The sequence below is a fragment of the Dicentrarchus labrax genome, unplaced genomic scaffold, assembly GCF_905237075.1.
Source record: "Dicentrarchus labrax unplaced genomic scaffold, dlabrax2021, whole genome shotgun sequence".
Classification (NCBI taxonomy): domain Eukaryota; kingdom Metazoa; phylum Chordata; class Actinopteri; family Moronidae; genus Dicentrarchus; species Dicentrarchus labrax.
The window spans coordinates 11,974,707-11,997,621 of NW_026136709.1; the positions used below are offsets into that span (position 1 = coordinate 11,974,707).

At 41.2% G+C, this 22,915-nt stretch overlaps 1 protein-coding gene across 3 annotated transcripts in view; it reads right to left on the bottom strand.

The window, feature by feature from the left end:
- The window catches only part of sema5a (sema domain, seven thrombospondin repeats (type 1 and type 1-like), transmembrane domain (TM) and short cytoplasmic domain, (semaphorin) 5A), a 119,124-nt gene that overhangs the window by 48,887 nt on the left and 47,322 nt on the right, over window positions 1-22,915 (bottom strand). For all 3 annotated transcript variants that reach the window (XM_051410954.1, XM_051410955.1, XM_051410956.1), the window contains exons 5-9: window positions 16,823-16,885; window positions 12,805-12,903; window positions 7,665-7,878; window positions 6,177-6,462; window positions 4,468-4,603 (exon numbers count right to left, since the gene is read on the bottom strand). In XM_051410954.1, the coding sequence (XP_051266914.1) occupies window positions 4,468-4,603; window positions 6,177-6,462; window positions 7,665-7,878; window positions 12,805-12,903; window positions 16,823-16,885 (798 nt within the window). The remainder of the gene's footprint in view (window positions 1-4,467; window positions 4,604-6,176; window positions 6,463-7,664; window positions 7,879-12,804; window positions 12,904-16,822; window positions 16,886-22,915) is intronic.

Genomic DNA, 22,915 nt, shown 5'->3' on the forward strand with positions numbered 1-22,915 from the left:
CGTTAAGACCTGCCTAGAAGAGGAAAGTCTGTTTGCAATAACAGAAGCATCTAAAATAAATAGGTAGATTTCATTGTCACATATTAATTTGGTTTTATCAGGCATCATTCTGTGTCCCTCTAGAGTTTTCCTACCGAAGCAGAGTCAGTGCTGCAGCTCTTGGTTATAATGTGAAATATCTAATATGTAAGATATTTTGCTGAGTTCATTTATTAAAAAGAGTTCAATAAAGTGAACTGTCTCCAAATGGGAGTTAAAACAGGGGAAATACTAGGGCGTCAAAAGTATAGTTTGTATTTGAGTGATACGGGAGGTTACTAAAGTTTTCATGTGTTTTTAAAAATAAAATGTGTTCATTTCTTTAGTTTTAATGATATCATTTCAACTACATTTCTTTTTTTTCCGGGAAACAAAATAATAATTGGCATTTTGAAATACTGCTTTCCAAGTTGAAAGTGGTTCCAACCAGCACTATATAGAATATTATACACTGCTATCACAGCCAGGCTGTATTATTATGACCCACTGTAGCACTAATAGCAAGCTAAATGCAAGGAATATATATTATATCTTTCTGTAGAATGTTGGCCCTGTCCAGTGTCCAGTGTGTGTTTAATGTATTTCCTACTTCTTAGAGTAAAGAAAGCATTTAAAAACCCATTGAAATACACAAAAAATGGTGTAGTCACTAAGCTGCAAACAGGGCCGTTTTTCATGAGATATAGACGTTTTGAAGATACATTGTTTTGCCAGGACTATTGGTGCTTTTTAATGTAGTGCTCTTTTTCCATCAAGCAGAACGGGACAAAGTGAGGCACAAAGCCAGTCCAGCTGAGGCAGAGCTGGATGAGTAAACCTAACCATGCATGTCCTTCTCAGTGAAAAAAGTCTCAGGCTGGGGTCAGGATTGCGGATTGAGGCACCATCCACAAAGAATAGATCTACTCCAAGACACAGAGCAGAGAAAACAAAAATAAGGCGTGCTCGACAATTACCCAAACCCAAATGACTGGTACTGTTTTTGTTTTGAACACAGTATCGCAGATGCAATGCACAAAATTTGCTCTCAGCTAACTCGTCAACCTCGTCGTACTTAGCTGAGACTGGACCTTGGGTGGCGATTAGTTCCCGCTGAGTAGCTACAGTAGCAACAGCAGCACAGACATTTTATACGGATCAATCCCCGGCCTTCCCTGGGCTGACAGATGAGAATCATAGCGGGCTTCCCCAGTATGGGCAACGGATCAGTGCCCTCGCCACATCAGGAGATGGGAAATTAAAGCCCCGAAGGACAAGGAAATGCAACTGTGTGTGCAGGCTTGTGTGGCTCGAATGTGTAGCATGTGTGTAGTGTGGGCAATATAATAACATACTTCTAAGGTTTCCCTTTGGGGTTTTGTCCTTGCATGTGTGCCTCAACGTCTGCATGATTGTATTTCTCGCCACAGCGAGACAAAGTTAGGCAGTGACCAGCGAGGGTCTGTGAATGTACAGAGAGATGGATGTGATGATTTCCTCAGTACAGTCAAGGTGAGGGACAGAACTGTCATTTGGCTGAGGGCCCATCCAACACTCAGCTGTCACGCTTATCATCAGCACAGTGTGCTCTGCCAGGATGATAAGTGCCACTGAGAAATATGGTTGCATTACAGCATGTTTTTGCCAAATGGGCTTTTGTTTAAAACACGGCCCATGTTATTTAGCATCCTAGTAACATCTGATTATAATATTTTGGCAGTTTTGGCTCAAAATGGTCATGAATAATGTTAAAAAGAAAGCGCAGAAAACTGACACGTCTTTTTTTTGTTGCACTTGAAATCTCTAAGATAACCAAACTTTCCATCAGCATTTGGCTCAGACTCTAACTTAACATATTTTCCTACATATGAAGCTTAGCAATGACTGTGTTTTGTACAGTAAGCAATTACAGTGTGACAGAAAACCTATACAACACAGAGACGGTATTAGCACCTAACACCCAACTAACATGACTCATAACCTGAATAAACCCAGCAGAATCAATCCGTGCGCTTCAAATAAATGGGGGGATTTTCTCTGCAGACACACAGGGAATTAAGCTCTCAATCAATGATCAGTGTGTGTGTGTCGAGTGATGAGTTCACAGTCATAATTATCCCTATTTGGAAGCAATCAGCAACCCTCTATTTTTGTGGGTGTATTTGTGTACAGTAGATATGTGCGTGGCCAGTGGCTTTTACAGGGGCTGGTCTCCCTGTAGGTGTGCATGTGCAGGTGTGTAGGTGTGTGTGCACAAAGGGCTGGGGGGGAAAAAATGTCCATAAATCCTGCGCTCGTAAATCTAATCCTCCAACATTGACAAATGCTTGATGAAGATGTCACTGGAACCTAGATAAAGTGTGCATCGGTCCAGCGGTGAGGTGCAGCTATAGTGAAGGGATGCGGATGTAGAGGAAGAACTGATCCTCGTTTATCCTTGAGGAACACAGCCTTATGGTATATAGGAACCTCTCTGTGAGGTACTAACTTTATGCTGAACAGGATAAATCTTTGGTCAGCACTGACCAGATAGAGAAAATTGGTTTTCTTGAAGGTAAGTGAATTCTAGACATGAATGCATGACGGCAGCGAGACACTTTCTATGTTACAGATTCATGGGTATGGATGTGTCACAGCTAGCACTTTCCTGCATGTCATTATAGATAATGTGTGTGTAACTTCTCAATAGCAGGCGGCGCGAATGCTCATGCATCTGCTGGCTTGATGGAAACATGATCGAGGGCCCATGATGGGAAACGTGTGGATGTGAGGCGTGTGTCACCCATTGGAAGCCAGACCTCAGAGGGAATTCAATCCCTCATGGAGAGCTGCAAGGATTAGCTCCCCCACTATCTTCTAAGCCTGCAACAACTGAGAGCTACTCCTGCTAATAAAACATTCCCTGTGTGTCATCAGTATAGAGCAGTGCCTAAAATCGGGATAAGGTGCCCCGACACTGCTTGGTTTGCACCTCCGGGTTTAAGATGGAGCATAAACATAAAGTGCCACTTGTGCAAAACAAGGACAGTTTATTAGAAAGGGACTACAGTTTGCAGAATGAGGCTATGAAACATCTTAAAGGAATGATTGTCCCATTGTAAAAATCACTGGATTTTATAACGAGCGGTCGTAACATGTGTGTTCATGAGGAGAGAGAGGGATGATTGGAAGAGAAAGGAAATTAATGAGAGTGAAGGGCTTGCTGGGAGTCTGAGGCGGGCTCACTAGGGTGAACACACATTTATTTATCAGGACATGCACGTACACACCACATGCATACATTTCCTTAGGCCCCCACCCGCCTCACATATTGTTTGGCCAATTGGGCAATGTGCTGGGTCTAAACCACCTCAAGCATGAAGAAATGATCATTAAGGATTAGCTCTGAACTTTAACTCACATGCACACTTCATAAACTGCCTTAGTGAATGTATTTTTAGCCATGCAGCAGCTATCTGTGACTATAGTGATGGGAGTGTTGGTCAGTCCAGGATTTTAGTTTCTGTCATTTTGTATAGACATTCATGGTTCTAGAGAACGAATCTGACTGACTTGAGTTAGAGTCTAGCACCTACAGCAGGTTGACATTTTAGTTTTTTACTGAAATGTTCAGTGTGAAATGACAACTGTTGGATGGATTGCCACAAAATCTGTAATTGGAGTAACTTTATTGATCCCTGATATTCCCACTATTGACATGATCTAATCATCTAATATCCCATTCTACTGTTGGTCCAGTACTTTGGCTAGCTATTCCCATCAGCCTTAGCTGTACTTTGTGTTTAGTGCTAATTAGCAAATGTTAGCATGCTAAAATGCTAAAATGCTTAACTAAAATGTTGAACATGGTAAACATTACACCTACTAAACATCAGCATGTTGTCATTTTGAGCATGTTAGTATGTTGATGTTAGTATTTAGCTCAAGGACTGCACTGCCTTGCAGAGGCACTAGCATGGCAGTAGCTTTGACTGTATATAAAGATGGACGACATAACAGCTCTTCAAAGCATGAAGCCAAAACCTCTTGATCACCCTCTGGGGTAAACACCACAATGTTAGAGGATGGGACAAGGGTAAAACTAAATTTTAGGTAGTTCTTATCGTGCTTATGTACATTCACACATCTAAGTTTGGCTTTAATTAGTTACTTGATACTATAAAAAAGGAGGTTTCACATCATCATTGACAGCTCAGCCCTACATGCATATGGGCTGGACCTCCATACTGTGACTCCGACCCTAATCACTACTGTGCAGACTCTTGCTACGAATCACATCACCAGCACAAGACAGCGCCAGGAATCTGGGATATTTGGAGGTATGTCATCCATCTTTATATAAAGTCTATGTGCTGCAGACTCTTTGACTTGTTTCAGTGTTTCTGGTGTCTCTGTGCAGTTCCAATCCAGAAACAAACAGAGCAGGGCACCTCTGTTCTCTTTTGTTACCTGAAAGTCTGGGTTGGGGTTGGGGTAGGGCAGCCACGCTGACCGTGAGTTCTCCTGGTACTTGAAGGGCCCGTTGAAGACCTGTGATATGGCACTGAGGTTGAAGGCACACACCGCAGATGCAGCAATGCTGTTTCTGAATGTCAGGAACAGAAAAAAGGAAAAAAAAACCCAACAAAGGGGGTGAGAGGATGATGGATGAGAGAGAGAGAAACAGGAAGTATTAGGAGAAAGAAATTTAGAAAAGGACACCATAGCACTACAAAAAAACTCTGTTCTTTCAAATTTTGTTGGTATTTGTAAAGCTGACCACCGTATGTTTGTATTGCTCTCAGCCAACAATACAAATCAAACAACGGACAGATAGACGCAGACGCCGATGTAAGTGATCGTCATTATTGGATTATAAATCCAGCAATAGGACACAATTAAACTGTTCGGCTTGTCTGATTAACTGTACAGATCTCGGGCCTGAAATACAGCTTTGACTTTTTAAGCTGTCAGTTTCAACAAGTACTGGTCTCCTCCCTCCGAAGAGAAAGTAAAGAATGAGAGTATTAACTCTCAACTCAAACTGTGAGACTTGGGCGATGTGAATTATAATCCAATGCGGCTGTTCATTAAACTCTGTGCCTGCAGGGGGAAATGTTTCCAATACCCTTCAAAAGACTTCTTTTTCAGCAATGTGAAGGCACTGACCATAAAGAATAGATTACTCAGCTTTTAATAATGGTCTGTGGGTGCGAGTGTGCACGTGTGTGTGTGTGTGTGTGTGTGTGTGTGTGTGTGTGTGTGTGTGTGTGTGTGTGTGTGTGTGTGTGTGTGAGTGTGCGTGTGAGAGAGGGAAAAAAAATTGGAAAAACAAAAAGAGGGAGGGGTGTTTGTGAAAATAGAAAATAATAGTTTTCATCCATGGATGCATCCCATCTCTTACATCCCTGCATGATACAGCGTACACTTTTAATATGTGATGATAAGCTTCTTTCATGGGATTTAAACATGAGATGGCACTAGAATATGTGATCCTGTTTGTAGCTGGTTTTGAGTGTTTACGGGAGGAGATTTCTACTGGAAATTCAATTTAAGATGCATTTGTAAACATGCCATGTTCACATCATTGTCATGTATCACTCAATTTTATATACTCAGTGTGCATGATGTGAAAAGGTCACATGCAGAGTTATTGCAGATGCAGTTGAAGTGTGTTTGCTTACACAAATGACAATGTGCTGCCAAAAAACACTGAATTATACATGAAGGTATACTGTGGGTGGATTAAAAACAACAAAGAATAAAAAAACAATCTGATGATATGTGTTGGTATTTTTTATCTGACATCAAGATGCTGTGAGCTGCACTTTGGTTCATCTTTCACAATGCAAATGATACAAACTATCAAATAAACCAGTGGAACTGGGGCGATTGTGGAAAATAACCAGTATGTTAAGACTGCGTTTTCAATCAACTCATGGAGCTAACGTGAGCTACTTACAGCTACAGCAAACAGCAACGTTGGACGCTGATTTTGTCTACGTCTTTTGGAAATCAAGGACCAATTATTTCAAGAACAGAAAGTTTGAAAGTTGTAGCAACAGTAAGTAAGGGGGCCTGGGTTTGCGATTTTTGATGCAAATTCTGTTGGAACCATGTCATACGTTTGGCGTGAAGAAAGTTATTGTCATTGTATTTTTGTCATTCATGTTACTCACACATTGGTAGTGAAAATGCCGTAGAGTAGCTCCAGCTCAGGGAGGTAAAATGTTCCCTGCAGCTCGTTGTAGTTGAAGGGGATTTCTCCTGGTCGGGAACAATTCAGCCTGGCCTTCATGAAGGTAGTCCACGTGTCCTCCAGGAGGAAGCGGCCACCAATGTCATTCTTACAGACCCGTCCTGCGCGGGAAAATACCGTCCGTCCACAGTCATGCTCCACCGCGTTTTCCCGGAAGAAGAAGTAAGTGAAGTTGCCAATATCGTAGGAGGAAACAAAGTTTGGTTCTGTGGAAGGAGAGGTAACAAGAGATGAGGAAAATGAGTGGGAGGGTGTCAGAGAAAGATGAAGTGCAGAGTGAGGGGAAAAAAAATTGCGAAAGAACAATATTTAAGACTGTGGGAGTAAGAGGGAGAGCGAATGTGTACGTGTTATGACTGATTGACTCGCAGTGCGTGTGAGCGTGAGGCCCACACAACAGCAGGTGATCAGGATTAATAACTACAGGCCATGTTATTAATGGCGTTGTGTTGTAATAAGAAAACTCATTTTTCACTCTCCGAACCTAAAGGTTAGGATGAGAAATGACCAAAACAGGTGTAGCGTAATAGCTCTCACCCTATCTGAAACATGCGACCTCCACGACACTGTCACAGCTAAGACGTTCATCTTTATGTATGACATTATTGGATCTAAACCGCGCACTTTATTCTCGCTGACAGTGATTTAATTCACCTTTAAATGAAAGTGTTCCCCCTCCTCCTCATTTCAGCCCTCTTCTCCTCTGCACCTTTGGAGGGCAGTGCAGGGGGAGACGGAGGAGAAAAATCAATTCGCCATAAAATTAGTTATTAAACCTTTTCCCAGAAGGTTGCTGCAAAGCGATGTATGTGGTGGCTTTTAATTTATTTTTTCAATTTAGCTTAAATGTGAATCAGATAAAAGTCACCTGCTGACAAGATACTGATTGACCTGCTCCTCTTTAGGCTGGGCACCTTAAGCTGTCTGAAGTTCTCCAATCTGCACTGAGGAGCTTTGTGCTTGAAGTGGGTCTGAGCTTTAAGGGAAGAAGACATTGATTTCTGAAGAATTCACAATTTTATGCTCCTCAAAGAAAGGGTGAGAAAAAGACAACGATTTTCTAGTTGCTTAGTAACTTCAGAAATCATTGTTTTTAGTGATAAAAGAGGAAAGAACGATTATGAGGAGGATCTCTTTTAGCACCCGCTAAACTACTGTGCGCAGAACAGTGGTGATTTGAGTAAGAATACAATCCTTCAACCAATGTTAGATAAGCATCTGCCATGCTTAAGTTTCCTTGAGCAAAACACCGAATCCCCACCTGCTGTAATGTTCAATAGCAGTGAAAGGGGAGGATAAAAAAGACAATTTTCTCCTTTAAAATGCCCATTATCTTTATGTAATGATTTTTACACACATATACATAAACTATCTCTATCCAGACCCCAAAACCTTAGCAGTCCCGTACCGTTCAGCCACTTGGAGTTGTACTGGGCAGTGCGCAGCGGTGGCAGGCCGCCCAGGCTGCGGTAGATGGCGGGGTCTCGCCCAGAGAAGTCCATGGCCGTGGCAGCGTAAAGCTCCCCGCTGGAGGTGATGAGGGCAGTGGAGTTGTGGAGGGGGTTGTAGGGACACCGAGCCATCCCGCTGATCTGATCGTGGATCTCTGTCAAATTTGTCAGCTGCAATGTAGAAAAAGAAGAGCATGAGGTGGGGAGGGGGGCAAAAGTGGCAGGTTTATAATGGAAAGAAAAATAGGTATTGACAGGACGCAGACACTGCCAAGAACATGATTATGATTGGAGTAGTCAGTCCTTGAGTTAAGAAATGAAAACAATAAGACGCAGTATACTTGGGAGTAAGATGCATTTCCTTATTATTTCTAAATAATGGATCATTGTAAATAAAAAATAAAAAAAACCTGCCTAGAAATATAGGACAGTATCAGAGGGCAACATTAAAATGCAAACCGGAGAAGTCTGGTAATGTTTTGTTTGTTCCTGCCAAAATGCAAATGGTGCAGGCTAAAAAAAAAATACTTCATCTCATTATGTTTTGTTTGGTTTACATCTATTGAGAAACACACACAAGATATATATGAGCAAAACCTTCAGGAGCAAGAAACATAATCAGAGAACACATTTAGAATCATTAGCAGCATAAAACACACAAACAGAGCAGCTGCCTTAAGTCCAATGTTAGGAAACCACCTGTTAAGGAAACAATAAAATTTGTGGGCTTCTTAAAAGTTACTCTTTGCTGCAGTGTTTCCTTGCTTTGGTCTCTGATGTCTCTACAGGACAACCAGCTGTTTGTCTCGTTATAACATTATTATACCACATTGGTGGGAAGCCTCTCTGAGTTCAAAAGAGGCTTGATGTGAGCTGCAGTCTTCCCTCGCATTCTGCCTTTGAATATGAAACCAAATCCGACTCCCTTCTTTTTAAAAATACTTTACAGCATGACCCTGGCTTAGCCCTGACACACTGCACTGGTTCCTAGTTTAAAAAAACAAAAAAAACAAGCCATAGCTCAGTGACTCGAGCTTGAATTGCAAAAAAGGAGTATTGCATTTTTTAAATCCAAGATGTAATTATATTTTTATGGTGCAAAAGTAAACACAGTATATGGGGGGATTAGCTCATGGTTTGTGCTTCCACCCAACTTCATCGTAGTTCTGAGGGCAAATGCATGACTTTAAGTAGAAAGATTGCACTAATCTCAGGTTTTGTAATCCACAAATGATAATTAGAATGATTCTATTTGCAATTACTTTTCCATCAATCAGGGTTCCACATTTTTGACTCCTCGCCGGTTGCAGAGGACCTCCAGTGACAGCACAAGTCTCGAAAGATTCACAGCTCAATCTCTCTTCTCTCCTCACACATTTTCACATTTCCACCGACTGAATAATCTGCGGACAGCTCTTTCACACAGGAGGCCAGACTCCATTCAGTGCATGTGTTGGGGAACACAGGCGACTTCTTTAGCCAATTTCCTGGAGCCGGTCGATTTGGATCAAGGGTTCTGTTAACTCCTGCCACCTCTGCTCCACCCAAACCTCAACAAAACAGTGCAGCCCTGTCTAAGCTCTGCCGGCCTGAGATGAAAGCCTGGTATTGACGGGGCTCATTCTGCGGGCCGGAATAGCCGCTTTAAGGTCAATTGGGTCATTTAGAAAAACAAGAGGAGGAGTGATAAATAGATAGATGCCGGTGCATCCGTTGCATTTTTAGGAAGGGTAGTGAAAGTCGTCTCTATATTGCACCCAGCAGCTGTGTGAGTAGGACACTGAAGTGACTTTGAACGCCTCTGACAGAGACTTTTCTTAGTAAGAGACAGCTCAAAGCTTAGATGGACTTCTGTGACAGCCAGTTGGGTGCTATGTATGGTGCTACTGATACGCTACTGTGGCTACTGAGAGAATATTTAACTGCCCACCATGACAGGAAATCTAGCTGCAAGCTTTATATAAGCATGACACATCCTGGCGGCAAAACAGAAACACATGTCACAATAAATTTGACTGTTGTACATAGCTTCTTTGTCTAGAACAAACTTACTAAGTTACGACATCCTTATCATTACTCTAACCATCAGAATTATCATTAGCAGCACTGACTGACAGTTTTGAGGAATACATTTATTTGCTGTCTTGCCGAGGGTTAGATGAGAGTCCAAGCTAGCCAGTAGTTGATTGGCTTAGTTTAGCATTAAGACTGAAACCTGGGGGAAATGGGTAACCTGGATCTGTCACTTGCAATTTGGTTTTTGAACATATTAATCCAATATTTAGGTGATTTTGTTACCTTTGTTTCCCCATAAAAACAGCTCATTCCAAGGTAAGGAAAACGTAACAATTCTTATATTCAGGTGATTATGCACAATGAAAACAGATATATGGATATTATATTCCATTTCTGCCAATAGAGCTTCCTAAATGTTACACACTGGACCTTTAAAATGTTAATTTTATCACTTTTATCCTACAAACCACTTTTAAGAATCTGTCTTTCAAACTGAACGACATCTCATTTACAGTTTATTAGACTTAATTAGTGTTCTGGGACTTTTCGTTGTTTCCTACAATACTGTCCGAAAAAAGCAAAAAGAAATGTATTTAATGAATTTAGTATCTGAACTGGCAAAATACTAAATCCAAAAGTCGAAATACACAAACTCAGTAGTGCAACCTTACAGTAGATTAGCACAATATCCTCTTGAAATGAAGAAAGCTGTTGAACTGGTTAAAATGTGCTCTTTTTTTTATATAAAAAGCTTCTATCTGTGTTAATGACTTATCATTACACCTCTGGTCCCTCCAAAAAAAAAAAACTTCTCTCATCGCCATGATCACTCTCATTATCACCACCATCGGGGGCAGCATGGCTAAAAGTCAGAGAAATTAACAGCTGTTTAATCTATAACCTCCGAGCACTTATTAAACTAATAAAGTATTCTGCTCTTTCTCTGTTCATCCATCACAGCTGAAAGTAAATCTGTCTGAGTGTGATTCTATTGCTGTTGCTGTGCCCAACCAGTGTTTTACATTAACGGACGTTCAGTGGGTAAATATGACAGCGCCTGATGAAATACTGCTATAATAATGTCATGACATTTCAACTATATGTATTTTCACAGCGGTAAACAGTCATTATGAGCCTGTGACCTTTGGATGCAGTGCTTTTGGACAAAAACAAATGTCATCATAATAGTAAACTCCTGCCTCCTATTCCTCTGAAATCCTACAAAGTAGACACAGATATTTGATATGTTCTCAGGTAAGAACAAAACTTTGACATTTTAAATCTTGGTTAACTTCAATGGGCACTTCTCACTGACAATAGTGGATAAAAAGTGTCTCCGCTAACACTCCATTTACCGAGAAACACGCTTATATTAGCACCATGCAGCTTTTGTAAGAAAAATTAAAGGGTGACAGCAAGTTGCAAACCGGTGGTTAATGCACAAAAAAAAATCCTGTTCCAACAGCCTACTGAGCCTGCACACAATAGCAACTCAAACTGAGAAGTCTGACTAACCATCCCTTTAAAACATGGGATTAAAAGCTGGGAAGAATTTGCAGATGCATGAGAGAAAAAGGAGTGAAAAAATTGGGTACTAGCAGTGCACTAGAATTAAATACAGAAGAAAAGATGATTTGATACAAAGAAAAGAAGCTAAATGACAGCCATGACTCAGGAAGAAGGCTAAAGCAGCCAAGATGAGACAAGGATATGTTTACTTGTAGGCCAACGTCATGATTATCAAGAGTAATGAGCTTAAGGCAATATTTTGATTACGACGTTTAACAAGTTTGAGGTAACACGACTTCTTAAATAAGCAAGCTTAATAAGATTCATCTCATAATTAGTCTACATCCCTGACTGCACAACAAAGGAGGCAGGAACAGCCACAAGAGCTCATACAGGATATATCCTGTGATATCAATATCACGACTCAATCACACCTTGATTAAATGTGTTGATCAACCTTGACCTATTCTTCTGACTTTGTCAGTTTAATCAATGACACTTCAATCTTCTTATTTGCAATGTTATCAGACTAATACAGCCTGAAATATTACTGGTATTTAAAGATAGTGACTTATTAAAAGGTGTTTTTTTTATATACATTTTCAGTACACATTGACAAATAAATGTGACATATATTTCAGAAAAAGAAATAAACCGAGCAACTATGGCTGCTGTGGACTCTTAGAATCGTTAGCTTCTGTAGTTGTCTTGAAAGAAGTTAATCAGTGAAGAAAAACACCACTGAAAAATGAGTACAACAGTTGCTGAATGTCCGTTAATATGTTTCATTATTATGTCACTCCTATTTAATTTTTACAAAGCAGCACCGTATCACCTTTAAACAATTCCTTCTCTCAAAGTCCTTCAAAGCGAGACAATAAAACCTTTGCTAAATTATTGTAGCCACTTGGCAACTGTTGGATAATGGCACATTTGTATAACAGTTAGCAACAGAAGGTTATTCAAGTCCGTAAATGACTGACATTTGTTCTACAGGAATAGAACATAGCTAACTTTAGCCTCCATAAGCTACTGAATAACAACTAAGGCTCACAAATTTGCCCTTTATCTGAAAGAGGAGGAATATGTTATGGCTTCTTTAAAAAACGACATATTCTTACTTTAATTTGTGTCTCTCACCCAGAGAAAGACTCACGCCAACACTTTTCAGTATGTCGGGCTGGAAAAACTTATTAATGAAGCTAATAGATAACAGAAAGGATAAGATGTTCTTTTATTGATCCCCCGTGAGAGAAATTCAAGTTTGACACAGCAGCACAGGGGAAGTGTAGTGCAAATAGTAGAGAAGACTAAACATACAATAAAATAATAATAAAATAAAAATATAATAAAGATATTACAGAAAATAAAACAAGATTAGTTAAACCCTCAGCTAGTGTGGTTTACATGAGATAACACTGTAATAATATCTTGCTAGAATGGCAGCAAACTTGTTAGCAGATTAGTTTAATATTTTTAGAATTTATATGGTATATTTTAGAATTTATATGGTAATTTCAATAAGTAGAAGCCTTAATTGGGTTAGGAATGGCTAACCTAAGTTGTTCATACCGTTCGGTTGGTGCAGATGGGGGTGAAGGCGTTGGTTCCACAGGTAAACAGCCTGTTTCCATTCACCAGCAGAACCCTGATGTAGTTCTGGCACTCCTCCTGAGGAAACACACCAACAAACACACATATCACGGTTAGCAGTTAGCGGCAGTGCCATTATCTATCCATTGACAAGCAGCAGCATTAGGCAGAGGGACAAAATTACACTTTATGCCAATAAATGAGACAAACACCTGCAACCGCGGGAGGGCTACACTAAAACGTGGCCAAGCTTGACAGAGTCAAATCAAGCCTAATGCCCACACGGCTTAGTCATGTCACATCTTAATTCAACAGGGACGAGATTTGGAGAGGGATCTGAATGAGGTGGAGAACTGATAAATGCAGCGGGCGTGGGAGAGGACCACTCAGGATTAGTTTCGAAAATTGCCTTGGCTTTGTTGACTAGTCAAAAAGTGGAATGAGACTGTAGCCACTCATACGCTTCATTCAAACATGTTTCTTTTGAGCCTGCTCTTTGTATTAATCAATCTAAGCACTTTTCTCTAAATGATGGTGAAGTACTCGCTCACCGCTATTTCCTTGGCTCGCTCCTCCTCTGAGGCTTTGGCCTGGGTTTCTAGCAAACCACTCAGCGCTTGGTTTAAAGCGCACGACAAATAAAGCGGGACAGACGGAGTGAATGATTGATCGAATGATTGATTGCCGCTGAATGTCATGAACTCTCAACGTCGCAGTCAGGCTTTGCTGGGAATTTTCATCAACAAAACTCAAAGCAAATTTAACTACAGCAGCAGTCAGTATTCATGTCAGAGAGTGGTGTTTGTTTTTGTCCTAGGACAAGGTAATAAACTCAAAGGGTCCCCTCCATCTGAAAGGGGCCACGGCTGGGTGGTTGAGGGCCCCTCGTAGAAATTTAAAACCTTGTAAATCTGCTATTGTCTCAGCCACTCGAGGTGCCCAGGGCGACCCCCCCCCCTTCCCTTCCTCCTCCTCTCAAGGGTCTGATTTAGGAGTGGAGGGCACTGTAGGAGAGATGAAGGGAGAAAGGAGGGGAAGGGCTTTTATTCCCCCCTATCAAGATGGAGGTTGACTCGTAAAACAACTCGTTTCCTGGTGTTAAGCACAGCCTAAGTATGTGTGTATGCGTGTGTGTGTGTGTGTGTGTGTGTGTGTGTGTGTGTGTGTGTGTGTGTGTGTAGCAACACTTGTTATGTGTACCTATATATCTGTGCTGTTTGTACAGCTAGTTGTGTACTGTACGCTTGTGTATATGTGTGCGCATGGGTGCAGGATTGGGGGTGGGTTGTGTGGGCTCTGCATAATTCAATTCTTTTGTTTCTACGGTAAATAACGGCATATTTAATATTTGCCCGTCCTCACAGTCTTGACTTGTTTATGAAAACTTCCTGACAAATGTTCCACGTCCGTACTGTAATACAGAAGCTGTTATGCTTGGCTCTCGCATTATAAAACAAAACAGAGGCAGCAATCAAGTCCTGTCAAGTCAATTTAACTCTCCTTTCTTCTCCCGGTTGAAATAAATCAAATACACAGGAGAAGAGAGAACGTGCGCATTGAGAAAAAAAAAAAATACAATCACTTGTAAATTCACTCAAAGCGCAGGCACGGTATCTGTGTAATAGCTTAAGCGATGGTATATTGCTGCGCGCTGAGCTAGGTAATAAACCATCGAAAGCCCTGTCAACTGCGGGAGAATGAAGTCTTTTAATGCTATTCTTAGTGTACATCACAGGAGCTGATCCTCAGAAGGGAACAGTGAGCAAAACAATTCGACTCCCTCAGACGGCAGCGACTCTCAAGGACTGAGGTAGCTTGAGTCTGTAATTCACAACAGCTATCTTGTGCTGGCCAGCTCGTGCATGCCTATTATGGGCCCCTAACCACCTTTCACAGGAGGATAAATACACAGCGGTGCACACACATACACACACACACACACACACACACACACACACACAGACTAGGATCAGGGCTGGGTAGTTCACCTACAAGTCAAGTTCAGCGTTTTAACCAGCTGTTTGGTAGACAAGAGAATGGCAGCTAACCACATACAAAAACACACACTTACAAAAAGGAACTACAAAAACAATAGGAACTCCCTTTTCTGCAAGGTCTATAAATAAGAGTTAAGCTGTGGTTGGGGAAGATGATTTAGATCCTTTTTGAAGACAATACCACATACGGGGCAGGGATTCCCAGCGAGTTCATATGTTAAAGCTTAATAAAGAATTCAATGTTGCTCTCAGGCTTCAACATGTTTCATCATATCACTTGACAACTTTAAAATGTTAGTGAGCTATTTGATTGATGATGCATCTTCTGAAGGAAGATCTGTGATTTCTGTCTTTAGGAGATTACATTTTCTCTAACTATTATGCCTCGCTGATGCACTGGTGGGAAAGTCTGACATCTGGGCCTTTCTGTTCCACTGGCAAACAGCATTCATTCATGTGTTGTTTTTGTAGATTACCAAAACCCACAGGGAAATGTTCAACAATCATCAGCTGTTTTGGAGGCTGCAGCTTTGCAATTTAAAAAAAGTGTTCAGCAGGGTTGGAGGTTTACTTTTTAGTTAGTAGTAGTTCATATTATTATTATACTATTAAAAGGAAACTTTATAGTTTATTAGTTTATTAATTTAAAGTTTATTAGTTGTCCTCTGGGGCTCTGGAAGGACCTTTGTGAAGACGTAATTTTGGGTTGGACATTAAATTCTTAGCCACATAGTGGTGTGACCTGAGGAGCGGCAATGTCAGTCAATCCCCTGACTCCATTGAGGATATTGGTTGAAAACTTCCCATCAGTCTCAGCTGTACTTTGTGTTTAGTGCTTATTAGACAAAAAATCTGCTTGCTACACGCTAAAATAAGATGGTAAACATTGCTGAACGTCAGCATGTCAGCATACAAAGCTGCGATGTCTAAACTAAATTAACTCAGTAAAAGACAACAACAGAAAAGAAAACATGCAATATTACATGTAAAAGTACACACACCCACACAGTTAATAATATAATATGACAACAAGGATGAGAATAGTATTTTTAAAAACAAAGCAGCTCTTTAACGCTTGCTCTTTAACAGTAACTACTAGTCAAGAAGCAAAACAGTCGGTGATTTGAGTTCCAGCTGCTGAAATTAGGAGAGATCATAGTGAACAGAAAAAAGATGTGTTTTCAGCCTGGATTTCAAAGTATCAACAGACTTTGCCTCCCAAATGTGCAGTGGTAGATTACAGAGTTCAGTGGGCAAAGGAATAGTTGATAGCGGGAACGTAAAGGTTGTGATGGAGTATATGGAGAAATAAGGCTGGAGATAAATGAAGGAGTGTGTCCATTTAAAGCCTCTTTGTTAAGAAGGAGGATTTTGAAATCAACTTTTGCACTTTTCTCCACTCAAGGAAAGTTAATATAAAACAAATATAAAACCTCCATGGATCAAAAAATCATAACAGAGTCATAATGGACCTTGTTTGCAGTTCTTGGAGTCCTTTAACTGTTTTATAGACGTCTGCTTTATGATGGTGGTCTAAGTGAGAAAACGCTTTTTGGGCTGCACAGTGGCCACTGGGCAAGGTGGGAGCAAGGTAGAGCTCCGCCACCGTATCTAGTTTCATTATACATCTATGGATCCAACTTTGATCACAGTACAGCCTCACAGAGCTGCTCACATGGCTGTAGACTCTTGCAACATGGTGTGAATTGTGTTCTAGGGTCTAGGCTTTCTAACTATAATCTTAAAACTTCATGAAATACTCCTTTAAATTGCTGAAATACCCCTTTAATTGACTTTATTAAAACCCATATGTTCAGTTGGCTGCAAAGTAACAAGCATGAACTTAATTCATGAAGTAAACATTTTACAAAGAAATATGTTTTTTTTGTTTGTTTACAATACCAATACTAAAACTTGTTTTTCTCAACATAGTGACAAGGGTCTGATAAAGCAATATAACAGTGTGACATTTCAAACACTCAGGCATCACTTAAACTCACCTCAGATTTTCCACGGCTGAAGCAGGCTCCCTTGGTGAACTCATCGCAGTGCCACTCGGCCTCCTGCAGAGAGAAAGAAAAGCAGCATTGAGGCTCCCAATACACCATCAAGAAGAAGCAAACATCAGAAACATTTGGCACTGTGTCACCATGAACCACTTTGAAGACCACTCAGGGAACCCAAACAAAACAATGCCTGGCTCTCAACTGAGGCAAAATCCCCAATGTTTTTGAAGTCAGTTTGATGTCTGGTGACTTGATGTCTGAGATAGCACGGCAATAAAAATGCTACACAATACATTAAAATAAATAGAAAGAGAAAACCACAGTGAGATGAGTTAATACACAGGCTGAAGCACTGATTTCTGGATGCTGATTATTCTTTGACTTGAGTGGGAGGAATGGCTAAAAACAGAAGCGAACAGTAAATTAATTTGACATTACATCTTCACTGTACTCTCAATCGCACATACACACACTCACACATACACAATTACAGTATACGCAAGTTTTTAAGCCGTGTTAAATACAGATGCAGAATCCAATTAAGGTGCATAACAAGCAGAGACCCCAAGAAACGAGAGGCAAGTGCACGTGGAGCTGAATGCCAATTTGATTTATGTGCGAGGAAAAAAGAAGGGATCTTAAGACATAACGCGCGAGTCCCTGGAGAGGGATGCCAACGTGATTTACATGTGAGGAAGAAACAGAGGGACGCCTTTTACATTTTACTACAGGAGGGAGAGGAATAAGAAGATAAAACCTCGACTCGTCTCCTCTGAGGGTGAAGACACCAGCGTGCTCCAGTTTCTACCGTTTAATTTCAGCGTGACCTCTGGGGGGGCTTTCTCATTGATAAAAGTTCTCTATTCATGAACTGAGTGTTGGCCTTGGGACAGCGGCTGGCCACGAACACACTCACGCTTGTGACAGGCAGAATTAGCCGTCACTGCCACCAGCTCACTGAGATTGGCAAAGAGAGGAATACTTAACAGAAAAACTGGCTGGCGCAATAATACGCTTAACGCCAAGTCACGAAAAGTCTCCAAAAGTAAAACTATTCAACTTCTTTTTTGGCCACGGAAGTACTACTTTCTTTCAGTAATAACCTGGCTAGTGGCCAGAGGCACAGGACTTCACTCTCTGTGGGAATATAGTAAATATCGCTAACTGAAAGAGAATATTAGATTTCACCTTGGTATCAGGACTGTTTTATGCCAAGACAAGAGGGGAAAGGAAAGCTGAACCCCCCTCAGCAATTGGAAGAACTTCTTTCATTTCCTCTTTGAGAAAACTTTGAGAGTTTCCTCTGTGTGTTTTATGACAAGTCCTTTGCTTTCTGCCTCACTGGCCTTTGGGAGGCGTAGAGACACCCCGTATGTACACACTCACATAAATGCACACATGGGCAGTAACAGGAGGGAGCTTAGAGGGAGGAGAGAGCTCAGGGTGTGTGGTACTATTCAGGGAGGATAAGATATGGAGTATTAATGGGAGCTGGCTTCTCTCTTTCTCTTCTTCGTGTGTGTGCATGTGTGTGTCAGTTCACATTCCAGGCCAAAGCAGGCTATTCTGGGGCTGTGCAGCCACTGCACACAAACCACACACATCAGCACAAGCAGCACAGCCTGCACACACAGCACCACAGCGTGTCCCAGCTGAATCGAATGTGGGCGCTGAAAAGTGCTTTCACTAATCGCAAGGGGGGAGAAAACCTGTTAATGGCCCGAAACCTTACTCACTCATGTTCAGTGTAAAAATCAATCATAATACGATGCAAAATTACAACTTGAGATCACATTAAAGGGAGCAAAGTGGTTGCTTTTATCATTACGGGCCGATTATGTGATTTATCATCGTCTGAAATAGTTCAAAGCAGATTTTCAGAATACTATATATTCCCATTACATCTTTAAGACATCAACTTTATGACTACCGAAGGAGGTGATGTCCGTACGCCTGTAAGTGGGGGATGTGCTGGCATCATTGACCATTAAAGCCAACCTATCTGACTGCCCTGCCGCAAATGGTCCAGAGTAAAGAACAGAATCACAGCCATGCAAAGGCAAGCGCCAGCATCATTAAGAAACATTAAAAGCTCATTAACATGCTATTGTTCAGCCACTGTGCTCCTAAGACGAATCTGTCTTGAGCAGAAATATGTCTGAAATGTGCTGTCGTTAAATAATAATTCTTGGCTTTATCAGAAAAAGAAGCGTTACAAAGACCTTTTATCTGTGCTTTTGTCACCAAAGAAACTGAAATAGAGACTTTAAGGGGAAACACAGAAGATGAGAGAACAAGAGAGGACCCGGATTAAATTTAGTGAACTGAGCATGGTGGTGAATTGGCCCAAAAGAGAGGAAAAAAATTCACTATGGCACTGTAATCATCTTTGGAGAAAAACATCCATTGGATATTGTGGAAAATACAGCTGTTAGAGGATAATTATGGTTTATTAAAACTATTTATTTTCATTCTTTTAGTCGTCATTTTTATTGGGTATGATAGTATTGATATGTGGTAAATTGTGATAATTGTTTACGATGGACAATTTGGATAATCATTCTATCCTTCCTTTTCTCTTCCAAATATGTTTTAAAACCTGCATGATTATCTGACTGCTCCTTTTTCTCGCCATGTTTGACTTCATTTTAGAAATACTGCCACCCTCCTAGACCTCAGCTTGGTGAGTAGTCTTTTTTTTTTATTACCAAAGGGTAATGCCAGCCAAAACTACAAAAACGAGACCCATACTGTAACCAACAAGAATAATCCTTTAAGCAAGATAAAGTGTGATTAAGATGCAGAATTTCCGAGAGAGACAGAGGGAACTTGGCACAGTTGGTAGCAGCCATTTGTTGCTTCAGGGAAGCTGAAGAAAATACTACTAAGATATGTTATGTTCTGTGTGTCTGTCCGCCCTCTCTGTGTCCCCTGTAATGGGTGCAATCCTCAGAGATGAACCATTGTGCTCGGGTGTCTTGTCAGCCCTCACACTGAGGGGCTATTGTCACCATGAGGTGGGTGCAGGAGAGATACCAAGGGAGAGAGTGGGCAGGGAGGGTGATAGGCAGAGACAGAGGAAAGGACAGAGAAAGGAAAATCAGGGACAAACAGACAGAAAAAAAGCAACAAAGAGAAAACAGAGTCCAACTTAGGAGTCAGCCAGAACAAGGGAGACAGTGTGGGCAGAGTGAAGTAGTCAGTGAGACGGAGGAGGGAGCGTGGAGCTGAATTCCAAAACAGCACTGTTTCCAGACATGATATTGAATATATTTTGCATAAAGAGGGTCCAGAGAACACACTCGCTGCTGACAGCTGTCTAGCTTTATGAAATGACTGGCTGTGTGTCTCATTACAAGGGGACAGTGGGTTGAGAGTGAGAGCTGGACAAATCCTGCCGGGAAAATCTAATCTGTCTTATGAATAGCTGATATTACCTTTTGATGTGCCTGCACAATATTTACTATTCAGACTGATGTCTGCTGATGTAAGCTGCTGAAAGATTTACACACGAAATTAGTCTTGATGTAATGTCTGAGCGCGTGTCTAGGTCTGACATATCACATAAAAAGATCAGTCAGTGTTGTAGTGACCCCCTGCTACGCCTCTTTCTACTTAAACTCACAACCCTTTTGTTTAAACATGACATCAAATGCGATGATATCAGTGAATGTGCTGGTATCTGCATCTCCAGTCCCATTGATGCTCTTTATTCTATGCATTTAAATGGCCAAGTTAGTGGGTTCTAGTAATTGAATTAGCAATGCTTCTGGAGCTATGGAGGACGGTTTCTGTTAGCTACTGATTAGCAGGGCTAATTGTCTGTCTGACAAAGTGTAATTGCAAGAGACAGGCCCATGAAATACAACATGTGCGACTGGAGAGAACCTTTTGTTTTCATTGGCGTCCCCTTCCTTCTTAACGACTCAACAATACGTGTGGAAAGTGAAGAAAAATGGAGGCACAATATACATCTAAACATCATACAGTGACTGTTGCCAAAGGGAGCTGTTATGGATAGGGTTTATGTATGCCAGTGCATGAGGAGAGAGAGGCTAGAGTGAATATCCACTATTTTTCTCCTCTTCTGGTGCTGCATTGAATGGTGAACAATGCCACTGATCCTCCTCATCCCAGTGCTTATTGACTAATGCTGTGCCACAGTGTTTATGTTGAAACTCAGCCTCAGTGTCTGCATCCTTTTTCGATTAAGCATGGAAAAAGCAAGCTAATGTTGGTATTTTAATTTTTTTAATTTTTTTTATTTGAATGTCTTTTTACATTAGCACCTTGCTTAGGATATTGTGAATTCAACGAGCTCTTATTGTGCAGGCAAATTAGACACTTTGGGCTTTCAAGGCCAGCATGAAAGTGTGTAGCTTGTAATTAGACCAGGTGTGCAAGGGTAAAGATGGAGTTAAAATGGGCGGGGGGGGGGTTTCACTGTATTAGGGTATTCAACGGCGTCAAAGGAAATTTTTTGGGGAGCTCACCGGCAGACAGAAACATAAGGCTGAGTGGTACATTGAGTCGATTTGGCCATTCATCAGCCCTGGCAACACAATGGGAAATTGAACACAATGCAAATGCAAAAGGGCCAATTCATCAGTGTTTGTCGCCTCTCTGCAGTGGGCCATGCAAGGTGGATAATGGCGATGCCAACGTTGATTCGTCTGCCCAAGGTTGGCAGCAGCTGAGGGCAGAGAGCTGAATGAGGCACCAAGGGGGCAAAAGGACAATACCGAACAGATGTGAGCTATAAAGTAGGATTCACCTGTAGATGGAGGAAGGATATTGTGCTTCATGGCTGCTGTTTTTATAGCTAATTCTTTAGCTACGGTAGCTCTAAATGTCTTGTTAGCTGTGCATGCTGCAGAGTCCTTGTCTTCAAGTTTGAAAGTGGAGCAAGGAGAGTATCAACCTTTTGTTCTTGACAGAGTTTTCCAGATCAGTGAGAATGAGGGTAGAGGTTGACAGGGAGAGGAAGGCCTCTTCAGGCTGTTGAGACACTGCGGGAAAAAAACTTTAAGTACCACATATTAACTCCCATCAAGGGCAGAGGGAGGGCTGACTCATGTTTCAAGGCCTGACTTTTTCCACTTCAATCCACCCATTGCCTTTCAGTTTGAGTACATGCCTTGCTAGTTCATGTAATGTGGAAGATATTCTACCTCTGCTTGATTTTAATAAAATGTTCCTCTGTACACAGTTCCTCAGAAAATCCTTTATATCTTTCATAACTACCTGAAGCATTTCTACTCCCAGGACTTACAGAAGGCCAAATATGAGGGGTGTCCTCAAAAGACACACAGGCAATGAAAGCAAAAAAGTTCTCAAATTACTTAATATCAACTCTTTTAACAAAGGTCTTCTCTCTCTCTCCAACTTCTGATGTTCTTGGCTCTTTTCTATTTTTTTTTACATTAACTCCAAGCAGGGAGGGCATTTACTGAGGAGATTATGGTTGCTGGGCTCAGGCCTTATCGATCTCTAAGTCTCAACTCGATATGTGCAACAGAGCGGGTTAGACCAGTAGTGTTTAACTACCACCCTAAGTGTCACTACTCTCTAAACCCCTCTATAATACAACCGTAAGACTACAGAGTATCCAGGGTTCATTTTCTGCCTTGCAGAAGGCTTGAAAACAACTAAAATCATATTGCAACCAAGGGCAGGAAAAGTGGGTCGGATTCATTTTGCCTTCATGCAGCAGCAGACCTTGGTGGCTGTTGTTTTCATAAATGTTTCATGGATGTACATACAAGATGAGATCAACCCGCCATCGATCATATGGTAATTATATCCACCTCTTTAGAGTATTAAAGGCTGTTTGTATTGCACTGGCTCTAAGCCTTGTGCTCTGTCAAACCATACACAGCCTCCCTCTTAGCGCTGCCAGCCATGCAAGAACAAATCACCGCCATTGGGCATTATCTGACAGGGCTGATGCATGGGGATGGGGTGAAATCACAAAGACAAGCGTAGGTGTAGCTTTTAGCTTGTTTTTCTTCTGCAGGAAAGAAATAAAAAAAAGAACCTCATGCAACTCTTTTGAACAACGTTGCAACCCGAAATGAAACGCGATTG